The sequence below is a fragment of the Podarcis vaucheri genome (assembly GCF_965113315.1).
Source record: "Podarcis vaucheri genome assembly, chromosome: 10".
NCBI classification, from domain to species: Eukaryota; Metazoa; Chordata; class Lepidosauria; order Squamata; family Lacertidae; genus Podarcis; species Podarcis vaucheri.
Genome location: NC_138748.1, coordinates 33,697,691 through 33,716,432, shown reverse-complemented (window position 1 = coordinate 33,716,432; position 18,742 = coordinate 33,697,691). Strand labels below are relative to the sequence as shown.

General features: G+C 42.4%; 1 protein-coding gene and 1 long non-coding RNA gene across 8 annotated transcripts in view; one reads left to right on the top strand and one right to left on the bottom strand.

Annotated features, from left to right (window-relative positions):
• LOC309542328 overlaps nucleotides 1-11,150 on the bottom strand; it is a 32,304-nt gene extending 21,154 nt beyond the window's left edge. The window contains exons 1-2 of the long non-coding RNA XR_014224205.1: nucleotides 9,636-11,150; nucleotides 9,318-9,496 (exon numbers count right to left, since the gene is read on the bottom strand). This is a non-coding gene — a long non-coding RNA (uncharacterized lncRNA). The remainder of the gene's footprint in view (nucleotides 1-9,317; nucleotides 9,497-9,635) is intronic.
• Nucleotides 8,346-18,742, top strand: part of PPP1R12A (protein phosphatase 1 regulatory subunit 12A) — a 93,365-nt gene continuing 82,968 nt past the window's right edge. For 2 of the 7 annotated variants that reach the window (XR_014224159.1, XM_082240973.1), the window contains exon 1: nucleotides 8,349-8,767. Coding sequence is in view for 6 of the 7 variants with exons in the window: in XM_082240973.1 (XP_082097099.1) it covers nucleotides 8,531-8,767 (237 nt within the window). In the remaining variant the exon portion in view is untranslated. Of the gene's footprint in view, nucleotides 8,768-18,742 lie in introns of all 7 variants that reach the window. The other 5 variants (XM_082240974.1, XM_082240975.1, XM_082240970.1 and 2 more) reach the window with 5 other exon arrangements.

Sequence of the window (18,742 nt, the reverse complement as noted above, 5' to 3'; positions counted from 1 at the left end):
TTTTGTGCTATATCCCATCTATGGATCTCATGAACTAAAAGCCTGCGGAGCGGATTCTTTCTGGGGAAACATCAAGCCATCCCGCTTTCATTGTACTTTGCAGCCACAACAGGAAAAGGGAGTTTTGTGGCTGAACAGGGATTTGAACCCTGCCCAGTGTTCTAGCCACTATCGCACTGGCCCAAGCTATAGTGGACTCTCCCATAGTCTGTTTATATCCGCTTCACCAATGCAACATAGAAGTGAAACATAATAGTGGGTGAGAATCAGTTGCTCACAAGCTTTCTCTTCCCCAGAATTTTCTAGGGAAAAGAAGGCATGTCAACAGAGAACTGAGGTGTGTGTGTGTGTGTGTGTACATATTAATAAGCATGGCTCTTCCGCAAGGAGGATGATAGCCTTTGGCACAACAACCTCTTATTCTCCATGCCATAGTGTGACTAAGCCTGAACATTTGTGAATAAAAGAACCACATACCAATTTCCCATTCCCCTCCCCTCCCTTTCTTGTGCCCAATTTTAGACTGTAAGGTCCCTGGGGCAGGGACCTCTTCCTTTGTGGTCTGCAAAGTGCCATGCACACCAACAGGGCACAATAGTCCATGCTGCACTGCGAATTCCATTCTGCTTGCTAACAGAGAGCCATGGCATCCAAGTTCCCAGAGGACATTTTTAGCAAGGTGCTGGAAAACTGTAGTCACATTTAACTATTGCTGTTAGCAAGAACAGGCACAGGCCTGAATCTCTGTGCACCAGGATAAAAACAAAACCTTGAGCTGGGATTCTTATAAAACCAGTTATGGCAAACAGTCTAAAATTCCTCTTCCTCTTTGTCTTCTTCATCTTCTGTACCATAAAAGGAGGGCTTGTTGGTATCCTATGCATTTTGACACACGTATTCCAAAGCATAAAGCAACAACTTATAACAGCAGCCGGTCAAGAAAGCTCCCAAAAGCAGCAGCACATAAATAAAGAGCAGCCCACTGCTTTTTGCCAGCAGCTACATAGTTGGGAAACTATGCAACATCTAAACAATGAAATTAAACACATAGAACCTGGTACACTTAAATATTTAAGTGCCATTTTTTCTCTCAAAACAAATCATACTAATGCATAACTGCAAAGCTGACCTTCCTTAGAGATGTCTGGCAAAGTCTAACTTATGTCCCCATTTATTACATAATAAAGAATGGGGTTTTTTAATTTTAAAAATATTCATGGGGAGAATATCCAGGCAGAAACCTCTGTGCATCCGAATTCAACCCCTGTCTGCAACAGATGAATATTCTGATTCAAGGGTAGCGTTAAATTCAGCTATCCATCCAAAAGTGTAGAGTTTGTAAATGGAGGTGCCCACCATGAAGACAATAAGGCTGTTTGGTTTTACCTATGGTGCTTGCTTGCCTCTATGTACCCACGTTCTCCTCTGGTTTTCCCCAAGTAAGTTTATCTGCAGATTGGGGCAATACTGAAGAGCAAGACACTGTGGGAGCACACTAACCCCCTCCTCTTCCCATATATTGAAACTGAGTTAGAAAAATGATGTATGTTGATATTGACACTCTGTATATGGGAGAAAACAAGATTTACAGAAGAGTGACGTACAGACATGAGGCTGCAAATGACCAGGCAGTCAGGCAAGTGTGGTGACCCAGAAGTCATCAGGAAAAATGAATAAGCTTTGTGTTCATGATAAGACAGCAGTGGTACTGCCTCTGCAACAGCTTAGCTCTGATGACAAATGAATGTATTAGATCTTTAGAATCTAAACGTCACAGACTTCAATGCTCATCACCATTTGGCGTCAATATACAGTCAAATCTTCTTTCTACTATGTAATATCTAAAACAAAACCTCATCTTCTGACTAAGACTTGCGGCAAAATTATAATTAGATTGAAATGTTTTGCAAGACATTTGTGACAATATCATGGTAACAGTCTTTAAAGCAGTGGATCTTGCTGCAATAGGACTTCTCAATAGTAAGTAGTTTGGCAACTCTGACTATAGCTTGTTGCTAGTCTGATTCAAAGCCAGATAATTTATGAAACGGTTGCTATGATACGAGTTACAGTTTTGATGACTCATTTTTATGCAGTATCTAGAAGGTGACTCCCACCTCAAGCACCTCAAGTTACAGTAAATAAAAACCATCAATAGGTCTAATGTACAGTTCTCAGATACATAGCTGCATAATTTTAACATCAAAATCAAGGCGGCCCCCGAGCAGCAGTGGCTCCATAGTTTGGCCCAATGGAATTCCCTTGTTTTCTGGATTTGTAATGGAACAAATCTGATGAAAGAGCATTGGCCATACCCTTTGCTACTCTGCTGTGAAGGACAAATGCTTTCCCTTGCTCAATAGTTGTGTTTTATTTCTACTTTGGAGTTGCTGAGTTTAAAACCCCTCCACAATCATTTCACATTGTTTCTTGGTTAAATAACTAGTGGGGTAGGAGAGCTGAAGAAAAACAAAATCACACCTGACAACCAATGTGCCCCTTTGGTTTCAGATAGTACATGGGTAGACGAGTCTAAAAAGCCTGGGACACAATTTTTCACGGCCCCCTAGAGTCTAGAGGCTATGGTAGTTCATTTACCAGAAGTAATGTAAAGGGACCCCTAACTATTAGGTCCAGTCGTGACCGACTCTGGGGTTGCGACGCTCATCTCGCTTCATTGGCTGAGGGAGCCGGCATACAGCTTCCGGGTCATGTGGCCAGCATGACTAAGCAGCTTCTGGCGAACCAGAGCAGCGCATGGAAATGCCGTTTACCTTCCCGCCAGAGCGGTACCTATTTATCTACTTGCACTTTGACGTGCTTTCGAACTGCTAGGTTAGCAGGAGCAGGGACCGAGCAATGGGAGCTCACCCTGTCATGGGGGTTCGAACCACCAACCTTCTGGTCGGCAAGCCCTAGGCACCCACAGTGCCACCCATGTCCCTTAGAAGTAATGTGTTTAGCACTAATTCTGGACGTGTAGACTCGATTCTGAGCAAACTAAAGCCTCCTGATGTATACTTTGCTCTAGGTATAAAGAAGGCCAGTCAAATACATTTGATTTTGGGTGTTGCGACTCACGTTAACAGAGGAATGATAGAAATTTGCAGGGAATATCTGGTTTAGTTAGTTACAAAGGATTGCAAAGCATAGGTGTAAAAATCTGATGAATATTTTTAAGAGTCTTATTTATTCTTGGCTGGTAATAGTCTGCAAACATTGATAGATCCTACCTTCCCCACTGAAATATGAATCACCTTTTAATCTTTATCTATGTTGCATATAAGAGATGTTGCTGGGGGGGAGGGGGGATTCAACAACTGGAGAACTCTGAACAGCAACTGTACTTATTTAGAAACTCTCTACATTTAGTATTTATTATAACCATTTAGTTCACTTTCCCCTTGATGAATAAAGGTAAAGGTACCCCTGCCCGTACGGGCCAGTCGTGTCCGACTCTAGGGTTGTGCGCCCATCTCACTTAAGAGGCCGGGGGCCAGTGCTGTCCGGAGACACTTCCGGGTTACGTGCTCAGCGTGACGAAGCTGCTCTGGCGAGCCAGCACCAGCACAGCACACGGAAACGCCGTTTACCTTCCCGCTATAAAGCGGTACCTATTTATCTACTTGCACTTAAGTGTGCTTTCGAACTGCTAGGTGGGCAGGAGCTGGGACCGAACGATGGGAGCTCACCCCGCCGCAGGGATTCAAACCGCCAACCATACGATCGGCAAGTCCTAGGCACTGAGGTTTTACCCACAGCACCACCTGCGTCCCTCCCTTGATGAATAAGACTAATCCTCTTTTAAAGTACAATTTATCTTGGGACAGAAAAATAATACATAATTAATATGAGGAGAACACATAATGTAGAACACTATTACAGCAGTGAGCTGCATTTCTTTCTTTTTTTTAAAAAAAATGTTCCCACTCTCCTGAACAGAGGTAGTGCAGTTGCTTTACATACTCTCACTCTGTGTTTGTATTTTTTTGCGAACATTTTTGAAGAACATTTATATCCTGGTTTGCTGATTCTATTATTTGTTAAGCACTAATAATGTGCTTAGTGCTGCTCAGGAAGCAAATGAAGGAGGAGCTTAACTAATGTTTCCATAGCCTAACAGAGTTTGGATTCGATGATTTTGGATGATTGCACAAGCTTCACCAGCGCACTTCTGTGGTAAAAGAGCCCAGGGTTAATTAGCCTTCAACAAAGTCAATTATTCAGAAAATATTTACTGAGTCCAAGGTCTAGTTTTCATTTGTCTTCGCAAATAAACAGACACCTACCTGTTCCTGCACATTTTAAAAACAGAGAGCACAAATCCCCATTCTGTGAATAATTTTTATGATTGATTTACTTATTGATCAATTCATTAAAAGCAGGCAGAGCTGCCTCGGGAGGGAGTTTTATAATTGGGATTTGACCACTGAACAAGCATTTTCTCCAGTCTGACTGATCTGACCTCTGCAGGCTTGCTGGATATAGGCAAGGAGGAAGGGGAATGACTAAGTGAAGGCTTGGCTTTTGCCTGATTCAATTTATTCTGAGGACGAGAGGAACATCCAGAACGATGTTACGTAATCCCATAATTAGTGAGAAAAGCTGCTGGTGTTGTTGGCATTTTGCTAGACCCAACCAAAGTGCACAACATATGTTTATGTTATGTTGTATTGGTATCATCCAATCTCTATTTTTATTAGGTGCTCAGAATGGCTACATAAGATTATTATAGTACCTTATAATTAATAATATTATATTATTACCTTATATTATGCTATTCTATTCTATTTCTATACTACCTTTTATTTGAGGATCACACAGCAGTTTACAACATAAAAAGACAAAACTGCACAGGATAGTAACAAACAAAAGTTTGTTTAAAACCTCCAGTTTAAAGATAATTGTTTAATTAGCCAAAGGTCTGGGAGAAGAGGAATGCTTTGCCAGGCACCTAAAGATCTGTAACAAAGGTGCCAAGTGAGCCTCCCTGGGGAGAGCATTCCACAAACGGGGAGTCACTACAGAAAACACTTGTTCCGTGTTGCCACCTTCCTAACTTCTCATGGAGGCACACAAAAAAGGGCCTCAGATGATGATTCCAGGGCCTGGCTCAGTTCATATGGGGGAGGTGGTCCTTACAGTCCTAAGCCACTTAAGGCTTTATTGGTCAAAATCAGCACTTTGAATTGGACCCAGAAACTATATGATAGAAATTAGGCTACCCCTGTCCAAATAGGGGCACAGCTGGGCCACCAGCCAAAGGTGATGGATGGAAGGCACTCTGTGGCACCAAGGTTAACTGAGACTCAAGCAACAGCAATGGATCCAGGAATACTCATAAGCTATGTACCTGCTCCTTCAGATGCAGTGTAACTCCATCAAGAGCAGGCAACCTCCCATCCATCCGGTCTAGTGAACCACCCACTAACATTGCCTCAGTCTTATCTGAACTGAGCTTCAGTTTATTGGTTCTCATCCAGTCCATTGCTGAGGCAAGTCCAGCACATTCACTGCCACAACTGCAGATGAAAAGGAGAAAAAGAGGTGTGTGCCATGAGCATATTGCTGACAACATACAGTGGTTCCTCTGGTTGCAAACAGGATCCATTCCGGAGCCCGGTTCGCAACCTGAGCAGAACGCAAACCGCGTCTGCGCGTGTCGCGATTCGCCATGACTGTGCATGATGTCATTTTGAGCGCCTGCACATACACAAGCGGCAAAACCTGGAATCAACCCTTTCCGGTACTTCCGGGTCGCCGCAGGACGCAACCTGAAAATGCTCATCCTGAAGCAAACGCAACATGAGGTATGATTGTACTCCAAAGCCCTGGATGACCCCACTTAGCATTTTCATGTAGATGTTAAACAGCATGGGTGATAAAATCAAACCCTGAGGAACTCCACCTTGAAGTCTCCATGGGGCCAAAGAGAACTGTCCAAGCATCACTTTCTGGAAATGACCATCCAAGAAGGGCGGAACCATTCTGCAAGGTTTGATTAAGAGATAATGCCTTGCTTAAGGGCAAACTGAACTTCATTAGTGAGCAGGAGCTTGATGGCATTTGGAATTGAAACATTCAGCAGAAATTAATTTTAATACAAAACCTCTGCTGGACCTTACCCTAGATATAATCACACTGAAACTCTGGGTTTGGAAAATAAGAAAGCTATGGTGGTGGTGGTTTTTACAGGAAATACATGTTTGTTATGTAAGATCCCTAGTTCTAAGGTGGAGATGGGAAGAGCCATGCTTATTCTTTAATCTCAGCAGAACAGTGTTCCAAGTATGCCTGCTTTCATAAGGATGACATGGAGGAGGAAATGAGGTCAGATCAGCAACAGAAGAGTATCAGTCTAACCTGAAGCAAGATCAATAGGTGAGCACAAGTATAGTCTAGGATACTTGGAAGCTCCTCTCTATCCTTTCTCATGCAGGTACATAAGCCTGCAGTGCAAGCCGAATTGCGCCGAGACTTCCAACAGGGCTCAAACCTGTGTTTCCACAACCCAGCCTTTAACCACTGCAGCACACCTGCTTTCATAAACAGGATGTTCTATATTGGCCAAGCACTGCATCTGGCCCTGATGTAGCAAACAGTCATTCTGTCACTAAACCACCAATCTGGCATCTGCTAAGGATCAACCCCGTTCTTACAAAATAACAACAACTTGATATTCAAATGAGTTTTAGGTGTCACTCAGTTACCATATCTTAGTTGCTTAGTCATGTAAGTTTCAGTTGGTTGATTAAATCAGTATAAATTTGCATACAAGTAAACATAATGGAAATCTGTTTGATTAATCAGAGTAATCAAAAGGCAGAACAAAATTGACTGCCTTTTCACCAAGTCTCTGTAAGCAGCTCTGGTAGTATGTTTTTTGGCTTAGGGTATAAATCTGTGGGAGGCAGTGGAAGACGGGAGTGCCTGGTGTGCTCTGGTCCATGGGGTCACAAAGAGTCAGACACAACTAAACGACTAAACAACAACATAAAACGACTACAAATAAATAAAGAGAATCTTTATCGAGAAGTTATTAATGTATTAAGTTAATCCAATGGAATAGTTAATAGTTGAAGCCGTAATCTCACATAAATGCTGAAAGGACTAGTAGCCTTATGGTAAAACCCCATTCAACACTATGAGATCCCTGCATAAACACACCTTTCTTGCTGTCTGCAGGCAGTTTGAACATTGGTACCTTTTGAAAGAAGGTATATATAATCTCATGTTTTAAAGTTGGAGTGATACCAGAGTAAGCCTCATTTACAAGGGAATAAGCTTCATTAAACACAGTGAGACTTCTAAATGACATCCACAGTGTCAGTCTGCATACCTCAAGAGCATTAATCTTAGCTATGACTATGTACTGTATGTTGTGGTCAGGGCAGGGCACGCCCAGGTTTAACTGCAGGGAAGACTGCAGCCCAACCTTCTGCACACATGGCTTGTTTACATTTTTTGTGTGTCTCAAAACTGGAAGCAACCTCTTTGTGAATTGTTGACTACTGTGTTCATCATGTACGCTGTTCGAAAGCTCGATTAAAAACACAAAACCAACCCATCCATTTTGAGAGCACCTTAAAGACCGATATACTGTGTAATTAACAGATTTATTACCCCCGCCCCGTTTTTTGTTTTTGATTCTTTGCTGAGGATCGCTGCTGCTCCTCCGAAATTTGTCCCACATGTATAATACAAGAGCGGATGCAAAAGCAGCGCTTGCCGAGACAGCCCGGCAGAGGCAGGCTCGTAGTAGCGGCTCCGCTTCCAACATCGCCCACGAGCCGGCACTTCCTGCCTCTGCAACTGCTCACTCCAGGGACTTTGCAGCAATTTAAAGCGCACGCGTTTCCTTCAGGGGTAAAACCCTGCTGAAGTCAATGGAACTCGCTTCCCCGCAAGGGAATTGCACAGGCTCGCCATGTAGCCTTCGCTCGGGAAGCAACTAAATCCCATCCACTTCAACGGGGACTTGCTCTCACACCCTCGCCGCCGCAGCTGCTGCTGCCCTTACTGCAGCGCCTCCGCCCGCTTCCCGCGGCACGCTCGTATCAGCGCCGGCCTCTTCCCTCCAATCACCGCCCGGATCTCCCTCAAGAGCCAACTTCATTCGCCGCCCGCTTCTCGTCGGGGGCTCTCGCGAGATGTTACGCGGAAGAAGCCGGGCGCTCCTCTCCTCCTCTCTTTCCGCCCCCGCCCCGCCCAGCGCTTAACTAGTTAGGCAGGCAAGGCAAGGCAAGAGCAGGCGCGCGGGGGATTCTCTCGGGCGGCGCTTTGGGGCGCTTGTGGGCGGGGCCGAGGGAGCGCGCGCGCGCAAAGCTTGCGAGGGAGCGTTCGGCCGCGCGGTGCTGTGTGGGAACCAGGCGGCGCTTGGGCTTCCCCGCCTCCCCCTCCTCCTCCTCCTCCTGGGTGCGGAGCGCCGCCGCTGAGGGAGGCAGGCGAGGCAAGGCAGGGCGGGCGGGCGAGTGATAGCTAGCTAGGCGATAGGGAGCGGGAGAAGAAGGGAACCAGAGCCTAGCAGGGCATGAAGATGGCGGACGCCAAGCAGAAGCGGAACGAGCAGCTGAAGCGCTGGATCGGCTCCGAGACCGACCAGGAGCCGCCGGTGGTGAAGCGCAAGAAGACCAAGGTGAAGTTCGACGACGGCGCCGTCTTCCTGGCCGCCTGCTCGAGCGGAGACACCGACGAGGTGCTCCGGCTGCTGGAGCGAGGCGCCGACATCAACTACGCCAATGTGGACGGGCTCACCGCGCTGCACCAGGTCTGTGTTCTGGCCCCCGGGGGCTGCTGGGGCCTAGCTGGGAAGGAGCCCTCCGCTGCCCGGGGAGCTGGGTAGAGGAGGCAGCCGCCTGAGGTGCTTGTGTGAGGGGTGGGAAATGCCAGCAAACATCCGTCTTCCCTCAGAGCGCAACGAGGAAGACGTCGGGAAGGACCCCCCCCTCTCTCTCCCTCCCGCCTCCCGGCCGTTAGAGAGGAGCCAGGCCGGCTGCGCGCATCCTTGTTTGTGCCGTAGGAATGTTGTGTTTTGCTGAGGAGGAGGGTGCTTCCCTGCTTGGTTAGGCCGGGGAGCCGGGCCTTGCTTTTTTGCCTGCCTGCCTGCCTCCCCTCGCCCGCCCCCGGCAGGCAGTGACAATTGCGAGGCTCCTCTTCCTTCCTCTCTTGCACTTGGCAGGGCTTGAGGTGAGGCGTGGGGTGGGGAGACTCCTCCGAGGGGGGAAGGGGACGCCGACTACCGGGAGGGAGGCTCGAGGGCTCCCCCATTCGTCCCCAGTATATGGCCAGGAATTGAGAGAATAAGGTCCCTTCCTTACCTTCGAGAAAAGGGGGCAACCTCTGGCAGTGATGGAAGTGGCTGCCTGTCCCGCAGTGTGAACGGCTGCCGTTTCCTGCCCCCGGTGTGAACGCTGTCGACTCCCTTCCAAAATATTAGACTCACTGCTCAAGCTCGCTCTCCTCCCGAATAATCCTAAATAGTTCGCATGCTCTCTCTCTAAAAACAAAACAAAACTTGTGTTACAGGTCTTGAACGGTACTAGTTCTGCAGTGTGAAACGCAAACTCGAATTCGTGTTTGGTATGCGCGTTTTTGGCCCCCCCCCCATCGTTGTAAAATAGTTATAGCGATTTTACCTTGTTTTTGTTTGGCCAACTCCTTGAAATTTAACGTTTTAGTGAAAATGGAAGGAATACCACTTGTGAGGTTTTCTCAAAATGGATGCTTTGTGCATGTTAAAGTTTTATAGGAGTCTGATTGGAATCTCATAATGTTAGCCAAATAAGGAAAGACTGTGGCAATCCAGAGATAATGTGGGTTTGCTTGAATACGTTAAGGTTCTATTAGCAGGCCAAAAGCAATAACAACGTTAGGGTCAGTGAATATCAGAAAAGCAAGTATAATCACTTTGACAGTTTGATTTTGGTTTTCAACTCCAGTTGGCTTGGTAGCATCATAGAGATATGGTAATTAGTATCTCCTGTTGAATCAGGTAGAAATTCTCTTTGCAGTATATTGGCTAGTTAAGTGTGTGGAGTCTTTTACTAATCTCTGAAATACAGATTTCAGTTTAGTATGTATTAAAAATTTATGATGATGAAATGAATATGAAGAAAGCTTCTCTGTTGTGTTGCTTCAAGAGAGCTGAGGATGACTTACATGCTGTGCATATCTTGCTTTTTTATTGTGCAAGGTGTATAATCAGTTGTGTCTCCTGAATAAAACCTGCCATTCTTCTGTTGACAGGTTGCAATCGGTTCAGATAATTCATATGTGTACTATTTACAGAATAAATTACAGAGAGAAGAAACCAAAGAATAACTAAAACCTGTTAGGATGAAAAATGACAAGACTCTAAAGACTTGACTTCATTGTGATTCTTCATCCTGAAGAAATGGCTTTATTGATGAGGCTGCATTTTATTGGGTTAGATGTTAATCTATTTACAAGTACTAGAAAATCCAAACTTCATAGAACTACTTGTCACAATACTAAAAAGTTGATACCGCAGTGCTAATGAAGTAATGATCATCACAAGATTATAGGTAACGGTACCTCATTGGCTAGCAATTACTGCACATTCTTGGTAGCATAATTTAATAATGTGTTCTTTGTCCATGTTAAAGTTCCTCTTCTGTCCCCTTAGACTAATGTCATTTAGCTTAATATCATAAAATTGGTTAGGCTGTAATATCAGTAGGCATCTTGGAGGCTTTGTGAACATGTAGATAGTTGAAAAGAAAAATCAATGCTTTAATGGTGTGCTTGACTACATATGTTTGGGAGCAAATCCTAGCGGAATTTTCAAAGTATGCATAAAACTTTGGCCATAGGCTCATGTATGTGGTGAGGGAATCTCTGAAGAAGTTCCATATTGGGACTGGCAAAGAATAAAGAACTTGGTGTGTGGAAGGAATTGCTACTGTCTCTACTGGGTGTATTTTTTTTTTAGGTGTAGTGGGCCATAAGAATCTCACACAGGAATCATTGAGCATGCTTATCTGGCTGCAAGCCCCATTAAACACAGTGGTACTTACTTCTGAGTCAACATGTAAGCCACGGAAAACCAGAGTTCAGTAACTTTGTGCATGATATAATGTGACTGAAAATATTGTTAACTTTCCAAGATATACTGCATCTGTCAAACTGTATCCCCCAAATAGGTTTTTAAACCTGGAATTTCATTGACTACTTAGAGCCTGTAATATGCTCTTAAACTTAAAACTTATTCATACTAAAGAAATGTCACTCAGCTGCTGTTAGGACCATATGTACTATTAATGGAAACTGAAACTTGCTGCTGCCATTGCTGGGCAAAATATATATGGTCGTTGCATCAGTTTCTGTTGGTGCATACACATCATTTGTCAAGATTGAGTTCAGAATGCACATGCCCAACAACATGATATGGTGCATAGAATCATAGAATTGTAGAGTTGCAATAAAAGCTATTTTACTTCTCTGTGTCAGCATTCAAAACAATTTTAAGTGGAGCTATGTGATTTAGTGTTTTTAGGTAAGGGCCAGCCACGCTGGTTTAATGTGGAAAGACTTACCTATTATGGATCACTACTTTGTTTATTCTTTAGTCTTCTGTAGTGGTAACATGATTTTGGTTTAAAAAGATGAATAAGTTTTGTATATTTGTGCAGAAAGAAATAAGAAGCTGTTCAGTGTTATTCTCCTCAGATGCAAAATGAGAGTGAAAGATGGTTCAACATTGTTGTCAGTTGATAGCAGTTACTAATATTTTTGAATTTTGGTGACTTCCTAGGTAGGAAATTCTTCTGCAGAAGCCATTTTCCATATACCGTATTTTTCGCTCTATAAGACGCACCAAGCCACAAGACGCACCTAGTTTTTGGAGGAGGAAAATAAGAAAACAAATATTCTGAATCCCAGAAGCCAGAAGAGCAAGAGGGATTGCTGCGCAGCGAAAGCAGCGATCCCTCTTGCTGTTCTGGCTTCTGGGATAGCTGCGCAGCCTGCATTCGCTCCATAAGACGCACACACATTTCCCCTTACTTTTTGGGAGGGAAAAAGTGAGTCTTATAGAGCAAAAAATACGGTTTGTCAAATCAAACATAACTGGCACAGAGCAGTAGCACTCTTTCTGAGATGAACTAGAATACAACTTCATCTCTTTCCAAAACTTGTATCTTCCTGTGTAAGAAAGGTACATTTTACTTACTGTCTATTTTTGTAGGTAAATAAATATTAATTACCTCTAAAACCTGTTGCCTTCTAAAGCTCATCTTCATATAGATTCAAAATATATACAGTGGTAACTCGGGTTAGATACGCTTCAGGTTACATATGCTTCAGGTTACAGACTCTGCTAACCCAGAAATAGTACCTTGGGTTAAGAACTTTGCTTCAGGATGAGAACAGAAATCGTGCTCCAGCGGTGCGGTGGCAGTGGGAAGCCGCATTAGCTAAAGTGGTGCTTCAGGTTAAGAACAGTTTCAGGTTAAGAACAGACCTCTGTATTCATATGAACTGCATTTATGGCGTATGAACTTAATTTTCCATTTAAAAGCTGTTTTGATGCATGCTAAAATGCGTTGTTGGTTAGTGCTTCTGGCTGTGACTTTGTGCACATTGCTTTAGTTAGATACAACATTGCAATTCCAAATAGCTCAATGCAGGTTACAAAAATAAAAGTACATTTAAGTTAAAAATTCTAGCCAGTGAATTGGAACAGCAAATAAAATAAACACTGAACATGCCAAAAACAATCAACCGAACACTGAAGAAGATCATTTCTTTCCCTGAATGGACAAAGCATTCCAGAACAATGGGGTTTCAGCAGAAAAGGCCCTCTCCTCCCCTTGCTAACACTAAATTTATTTGGCATAGAATGCATACAGAGCAGGGCTGGTCCCTTAGCTATGTGTGTCCCATGGTGTGACATTAAATCTTAAAATGAGCACCTTGAATTGCACCAGAAGCACAAAGGCAGCTTTTGCACAGCACAAGTTGTTTGTGGGTGTGCCTTGCAACACCTGTTAGAAAGCAAACAGCCACTTTTGCATCAGATGAAGCTTCCAAGTCCTCTTTGAGGCAGCCCCATTTAAAGTGTACTGCATTAGACTAGGTTAGAAGCTACAAAAACATGGATCAGCATGGTAAAATAGGCATGCTAGCTTTGTTCTAACACAGCTTGAGAGAATCCCAATGGATAATTTTCTTCTTTGAACTACCCTCTTCACACATGCTGCAAGCAACACACAAAGGTGTTTTGTAAAAATCATGTGACTAGTGTGTTCATTGACAGGATAATGAACAGTTCCGTTTGCACTAATTCCTGTTTAGTACTTCACAATTGAGAAGTAAATTTAAAATAATGTAGAGGGTTTTAATTAGCAAGATGACAAATTACAAGGCTTAGTTTGACACTAAGACAATAGAACCTGAAACAGATTCAGGATGGACTTGGAAAAGTGTCTTGAGGTGTTTGGCTGGAACTTTGGGTATGTTCCAGTGAAACGAAATGTCTTTAAATCCCATTGGTTTCAATAGGAGAAGTGAGCATTGACTTAAATGTCTTCCACTAAAACCAGTGAATTGAGCTCTGTTTGGGGCATTATGTTAACAGTGGTAGGCTGAGCCTTAAACCCACTTCTTTCCATTTGTCAGTTTTACCTTTCTAAAAAAGTTCAGTTGTCAGTATTTTCAAAAACCAGTGGTTTATCAGTCATCAGTTAACTTGGTTTCATTGTGAGTTGACTTGAGCAGCTAGTGTTAGGAAGTTAGTATAGAAATTAAAACAATACAATAACTAAAACTGAGTGATAGAGTTGTATATTGACACCCCCCCCCCATTTTTCTTTAGGACTTTGAAAGAAGTTATTTCGTAGTGCAGTGATACTAATTCAGTTGACCAGAGTTCATTATCAAATAAGCTAAATGATTTTGCTTTTGGGTGGTATAATTTGAAGCAATGGACATAATTATATATGTATGCTCTCTTGCTAGGGTTTCAGCAGATCTTTTATTTGTTGCACAAGTAAATCAACTGGGGATAGTAACCCTTGATGCTAAATGTTATTAAGTATCAAGTCTAAGAAGCTTTTAACTACAGGGCACATAACTTGGATAAGGTGTATACTAGTGTGTGTTTGCAAGATTTTATGCCAACAGTACAAACATTGAGTTCTTGTTCTGTTGCTTTAGTTAGTTGTTGCTGTATTGGTTCAAGAGAATGAACTTTTGGTGTAAAACATACAGAAATTGTGATGCTAGGAAGAAATTATTAATAGTGTATCACAGAAAGGTAGTTAGAGTAACCAACCAGTGTATATATATATATATATATGTTTCTCACCATAAGCTTGGGTACCATGTAAGTCTGCTGTGCGACCAGATGCATGTAAAAAGACAGCTTGGAGATAATCTCGTGACTGGTGAAGACCAGATTCCTTGTTCTGCCTGTTCTCTCAGTGTACTGTATAGCCATTTCTGCTAGTGGCAGATGTTGTCTGTTTTTATGATTTTGGCATTCATGAATCTATCAATATAAGAATAGATGTTGCCAAATTAGAAACCTTAATCATTGCTCTTAAACTTCTGACACCTGTACAGTTTGCCATTTTTTAACATTGTAGTGGTAGCGCAGCATGAACCATTGAAGAAAGAGTCTGCATTAACTTTGAAAAAGTTCTAAATCCCTTAGTTAAAGCAAGTTTAATCTAAGTCACCAAAATATTTATAGGGACTGGAGGCTTCTTTTAATGTTGTTTATCTTCAGGTTTTAGTATTTTTTTTCCTGGTGAGTGTGGTGCTGCCCTCTGGTGAGAATGATTACCAATCAGCCTTCGAACTTTGACACTGCAGTGGTGGGTGAGGATCCCTGTCCTCCGCCCCCATACTTGGGATTGGACCAAGCCAGTATCCCCCTTTGCTGACCGTAGGAGTGACAAAGGCTGGTAGGAGGGGTCTTCCTTGGGTGCTTGAGGTATCTTCAAGCAGCAGTGTCCAAGTTAACTCCCTGCCTTCCTAATCCTTGCTGGGTGAGTGACTGAAATTTTTGACTTGGTCAGCAAGGCCAACCAAAAATGGTCTAGTCTCTGCTTATCCCTATTGTCTTAAAAATGCAAGTTGTGCAGAGAGCCCTTTCCCCAATATGTATTTTTATAATGTTTGAATGGTTTATGTGAATTTTGGTTCCTTTAGAAGAAGAAAAAAAATAAATTACTGTTTTGTGTTGACTGCATGTGAGTATAGAGCTTTCCTGTTCGGTGTAGTCTTAAAGCTCAACTGTAATTCTAAATTGAATGGAGGCATACCGTAGATAGCCCACCTTTGGGAATGTGCATTTATTTTATTGTTTTTAAACATTATTAATATTTAAACTCAAGAATTTAACCCAGATATTTTGTATTTACTTATATAAAATACTTAGAAGTAAAATTTATATTTCTATATTGCAGTACACCTTACATTCCAATTTATTTGTGCTTTGGTTAAAAAAAGGGCAGAATCCAACCAAATGTTTAGCACTTTCTAGTGATAGTGATTCAAGAAAGATATCCAAGAACGCTCCCATTTGAATCAGAGGAATATAAATGCACTTTTTAAAGTACGTTTGGCTCACCACTTACACAAGGGCTTGGTTCCTGGGATCCCATGCACAAAGGCAGAAATGCACAAAGTCTGGAACTCCTGGAACTGCTTCTCCCCACAAGGCTGAGCGCTGGTTACCTGGATCTGGGGAGGTTGCTGGAGTGCCCTGGGAGCTCACTCCCACAGCCTACCTGGAGTCTGATAAGCAAGGAAAACCTGCTGGGTGCGTGGGTGGGGGAAAAACAAATAAATGGGGAATGGCGGGTTTGTTTGTTTCTTTCTTTCTGCACCCTCCCCCCACAAGGTGTGATTGCGTTGTAAAGTGAGCATAAGTTGCAGGTGTACTCTATTATTTGTGTCAATTATACCTATTTGATTTTAGGGCTACTTAAAATTCTGGCTTGATGTTTTCACATTGGAGAAACCTAAACCTCATTACCACATTGCTGGGACTGGCTCTTTGGTATAAATGGTAACTTACAGGATGTTTGTTGAAATCTACCGTAGGTTTTTCTCCAAGCCTCTTGTGAAGTCACACGCAGTGGCTGTGTTCACACAATTTTTAAGTCAGAATGTGAGATGTTTTAAGTTTAACTTGTGATGCTTCCTTATTTGGAAGTTTTTAATCATAATTCCTGGTTCGTGCGCAGTGAAAATCTATGGTTCATTGCAACTTCCTGGTTTGCGTGAAGGAATAAAAAAAGGAAAGGCATGCATATTCTGATTTAATAAAACCCTGGTTTAATATGTATTTGTTGCTGGTATTCTTTTGCTATTGACTTTTCATATTGTGTGTGTGCATTCATGGATGCATGCATGTTGCAGGGTTGTGTGGGGAGAGCCACAAAATGTATATCTGATTTAGTGCATCTCAGTTCCTTTGTAGAGTAGCAAATGCTCTAGGGGAACATCTTCCTGAAGTAGGAATCTGGAACTTGCAACATGCCTTAACGTAGCTTAACATGAGAATGGGTAGTATACATCTCCAAAACTACTTTATGCTGAAGATGGATTTATGTGTTCAGGAGAAAAAGTTACATTTATATTCTCATAGCTGAAGTTTTTGACAGATATTTCGCTGCTTGTTTACTGTTAGTGCTTTTGAAATGGACATTTCTAGAGGAAAGACAATACGTTAGAGTGGTAAATTGTATTCTGGTGATATGTGTTGGTTTGGTAACAGAAGTGAGGTTCAACTGGCCAGTGTTAGAAATTAGCCAGATGCCAGGCATGTTTTGCAACTGGTGCAGGTTCAGTTGTGACCATGTGGAGATCTCTGGCTGCCAGGTTGGTGACTGAAATCTCCATCTGGCTGGCCCTTCGATCTTTCTTAAGCAGGTAAGCAGAATTGCTTATTGTCACGGGTAGGCAAACTAAGGATCTGGCCCAATCACCTTCTAAATCCAGCCCGCAGACAGTCCGGGAATCAGCGTGTTTATTTGTGGGGCATAGGAATTCTTTCATTCCCCCCCCCAAAAAAATATATATAGTGCAGCCCTCACAAGGTCTGAGGGACAGTGGACCAGCCCCCTGCTGAAAAAGTTTGCTGACCCCTGTTTATTGTATTTATATCCCACCTTTTTGTCCAAAGGAGTGCATGGCTCACCTCCCTTCTCAGTTAATCCCTACAATGACCCTGTGAGGTAGGTTAAGAGACTGTGACTGGCCCAAGGTCACCCAGTGAGATTCATGACTAAGTGGGTATTTGAACTCTGATCTCCCAGGTCCTAGTCTGCCACACTAACCCAGGGCTGAAACTAGTCAAAGACCCAGTTTGGCACACACACCTGTGCACATTTGCTTACACACACAGGTTGCCCCCCCCCCCATAGCTACGGCTCTGCTCTAACCATTGCACAACACTGGCTTCCTAGAGTACTTCTGCTATGGGACATGTATCTGAATAAAGTAGGTAAATATGGGGAAAGCAAAATGTCACTTAGAGAAGGATCTGAAATATTTTCCTTGAAGCTTAAATTTGTTTTATTCTGTATTTTATTTGATGGTTTAATGTGTTGTAAACCACTTTGAGATTTTTTTCTTTAAAATATAAAGAGGTATAGAAATGACATAAGAACAGTAAATTCCATTGGGGAAGAAATGGTGCTTAGACATACTGTTGTGGCATCCACAACCTAGGTTTAAAGTGTTATTGGGCGATTTGTTTCTAACACTGCACTTGGCCTACGCCCTTGATAAGGAAAAACGGTATAGCTGTATATACTAGTGTGAAGCACATATCTTTTTGCACATACACAAGATAATCTGCTGCTTGTCTGTCATTGTAATAGACAGCTTGTATGGTTATAAGGGACACATTTTTCTCTACATGTATGTAAACTAGTCCTAAATTGTTTCAGATGTGGTTTACAAAAAAATACAATAAATCCCTTTACCTCTGTCCTTTGGTTAGGGATAGTTTATAGGCAAAGTTTTCATCACTTTTGTTTAGTATTGCGGACTAAATCTATAGAAAATTTGTTATTCAGAACTCACTATAGTAATAAGAGAAAAGTACACCAGAGAGAGAATCAAGACGTTAGGAGCATCTTTTGAATGAAAATGACTATTTTTCATTGAAGGTAGACTGTTAAGTGTTATGGATTCATTCCTGCTTTGTTACTGTTTAGAGACAATTTAGTTTTCCTGTTTGAGTACGTTTATCTATTGAGTACATAGTTCAACATACGAAACTGTGGAAGGATATTAGGAAATGCAGAGTTACAAGCAGATAGCACTAACTTAAAGGGTCACAACTTCATTTGCATTGTGTACATAAACTGCCACATCATTCCATGCAAATGCATGAAATCCTTATTAGCATAGCTCTGTTTATCTGAGTTTTTTTTATCTTTCTTAACTATAAAAAGGCAAACTCCAGTAGAGCTGCAAAACAGTAGGGCTCCTAGTAAGCAGTGCAAGGTCTGATGCTATCTGGTGGGCGGAGACATTCCAGATTCTCATGTATTGCTGGATACATTCCTGAAATGACAGTCAGTGGAAAATGTGGCATAGAATGGAGGCTTTCCTCAGCTGTCACCTTCTTATAGTCTGTTAGTGTATTGTTAGAACAATAAAGCAATATGACTGGTTCATATTTATAACAAAATGTTATCCATGAATATCAAGAATGTGCTTATTTCACAATAACTTGATCATATAAATATAGTTATTCTGA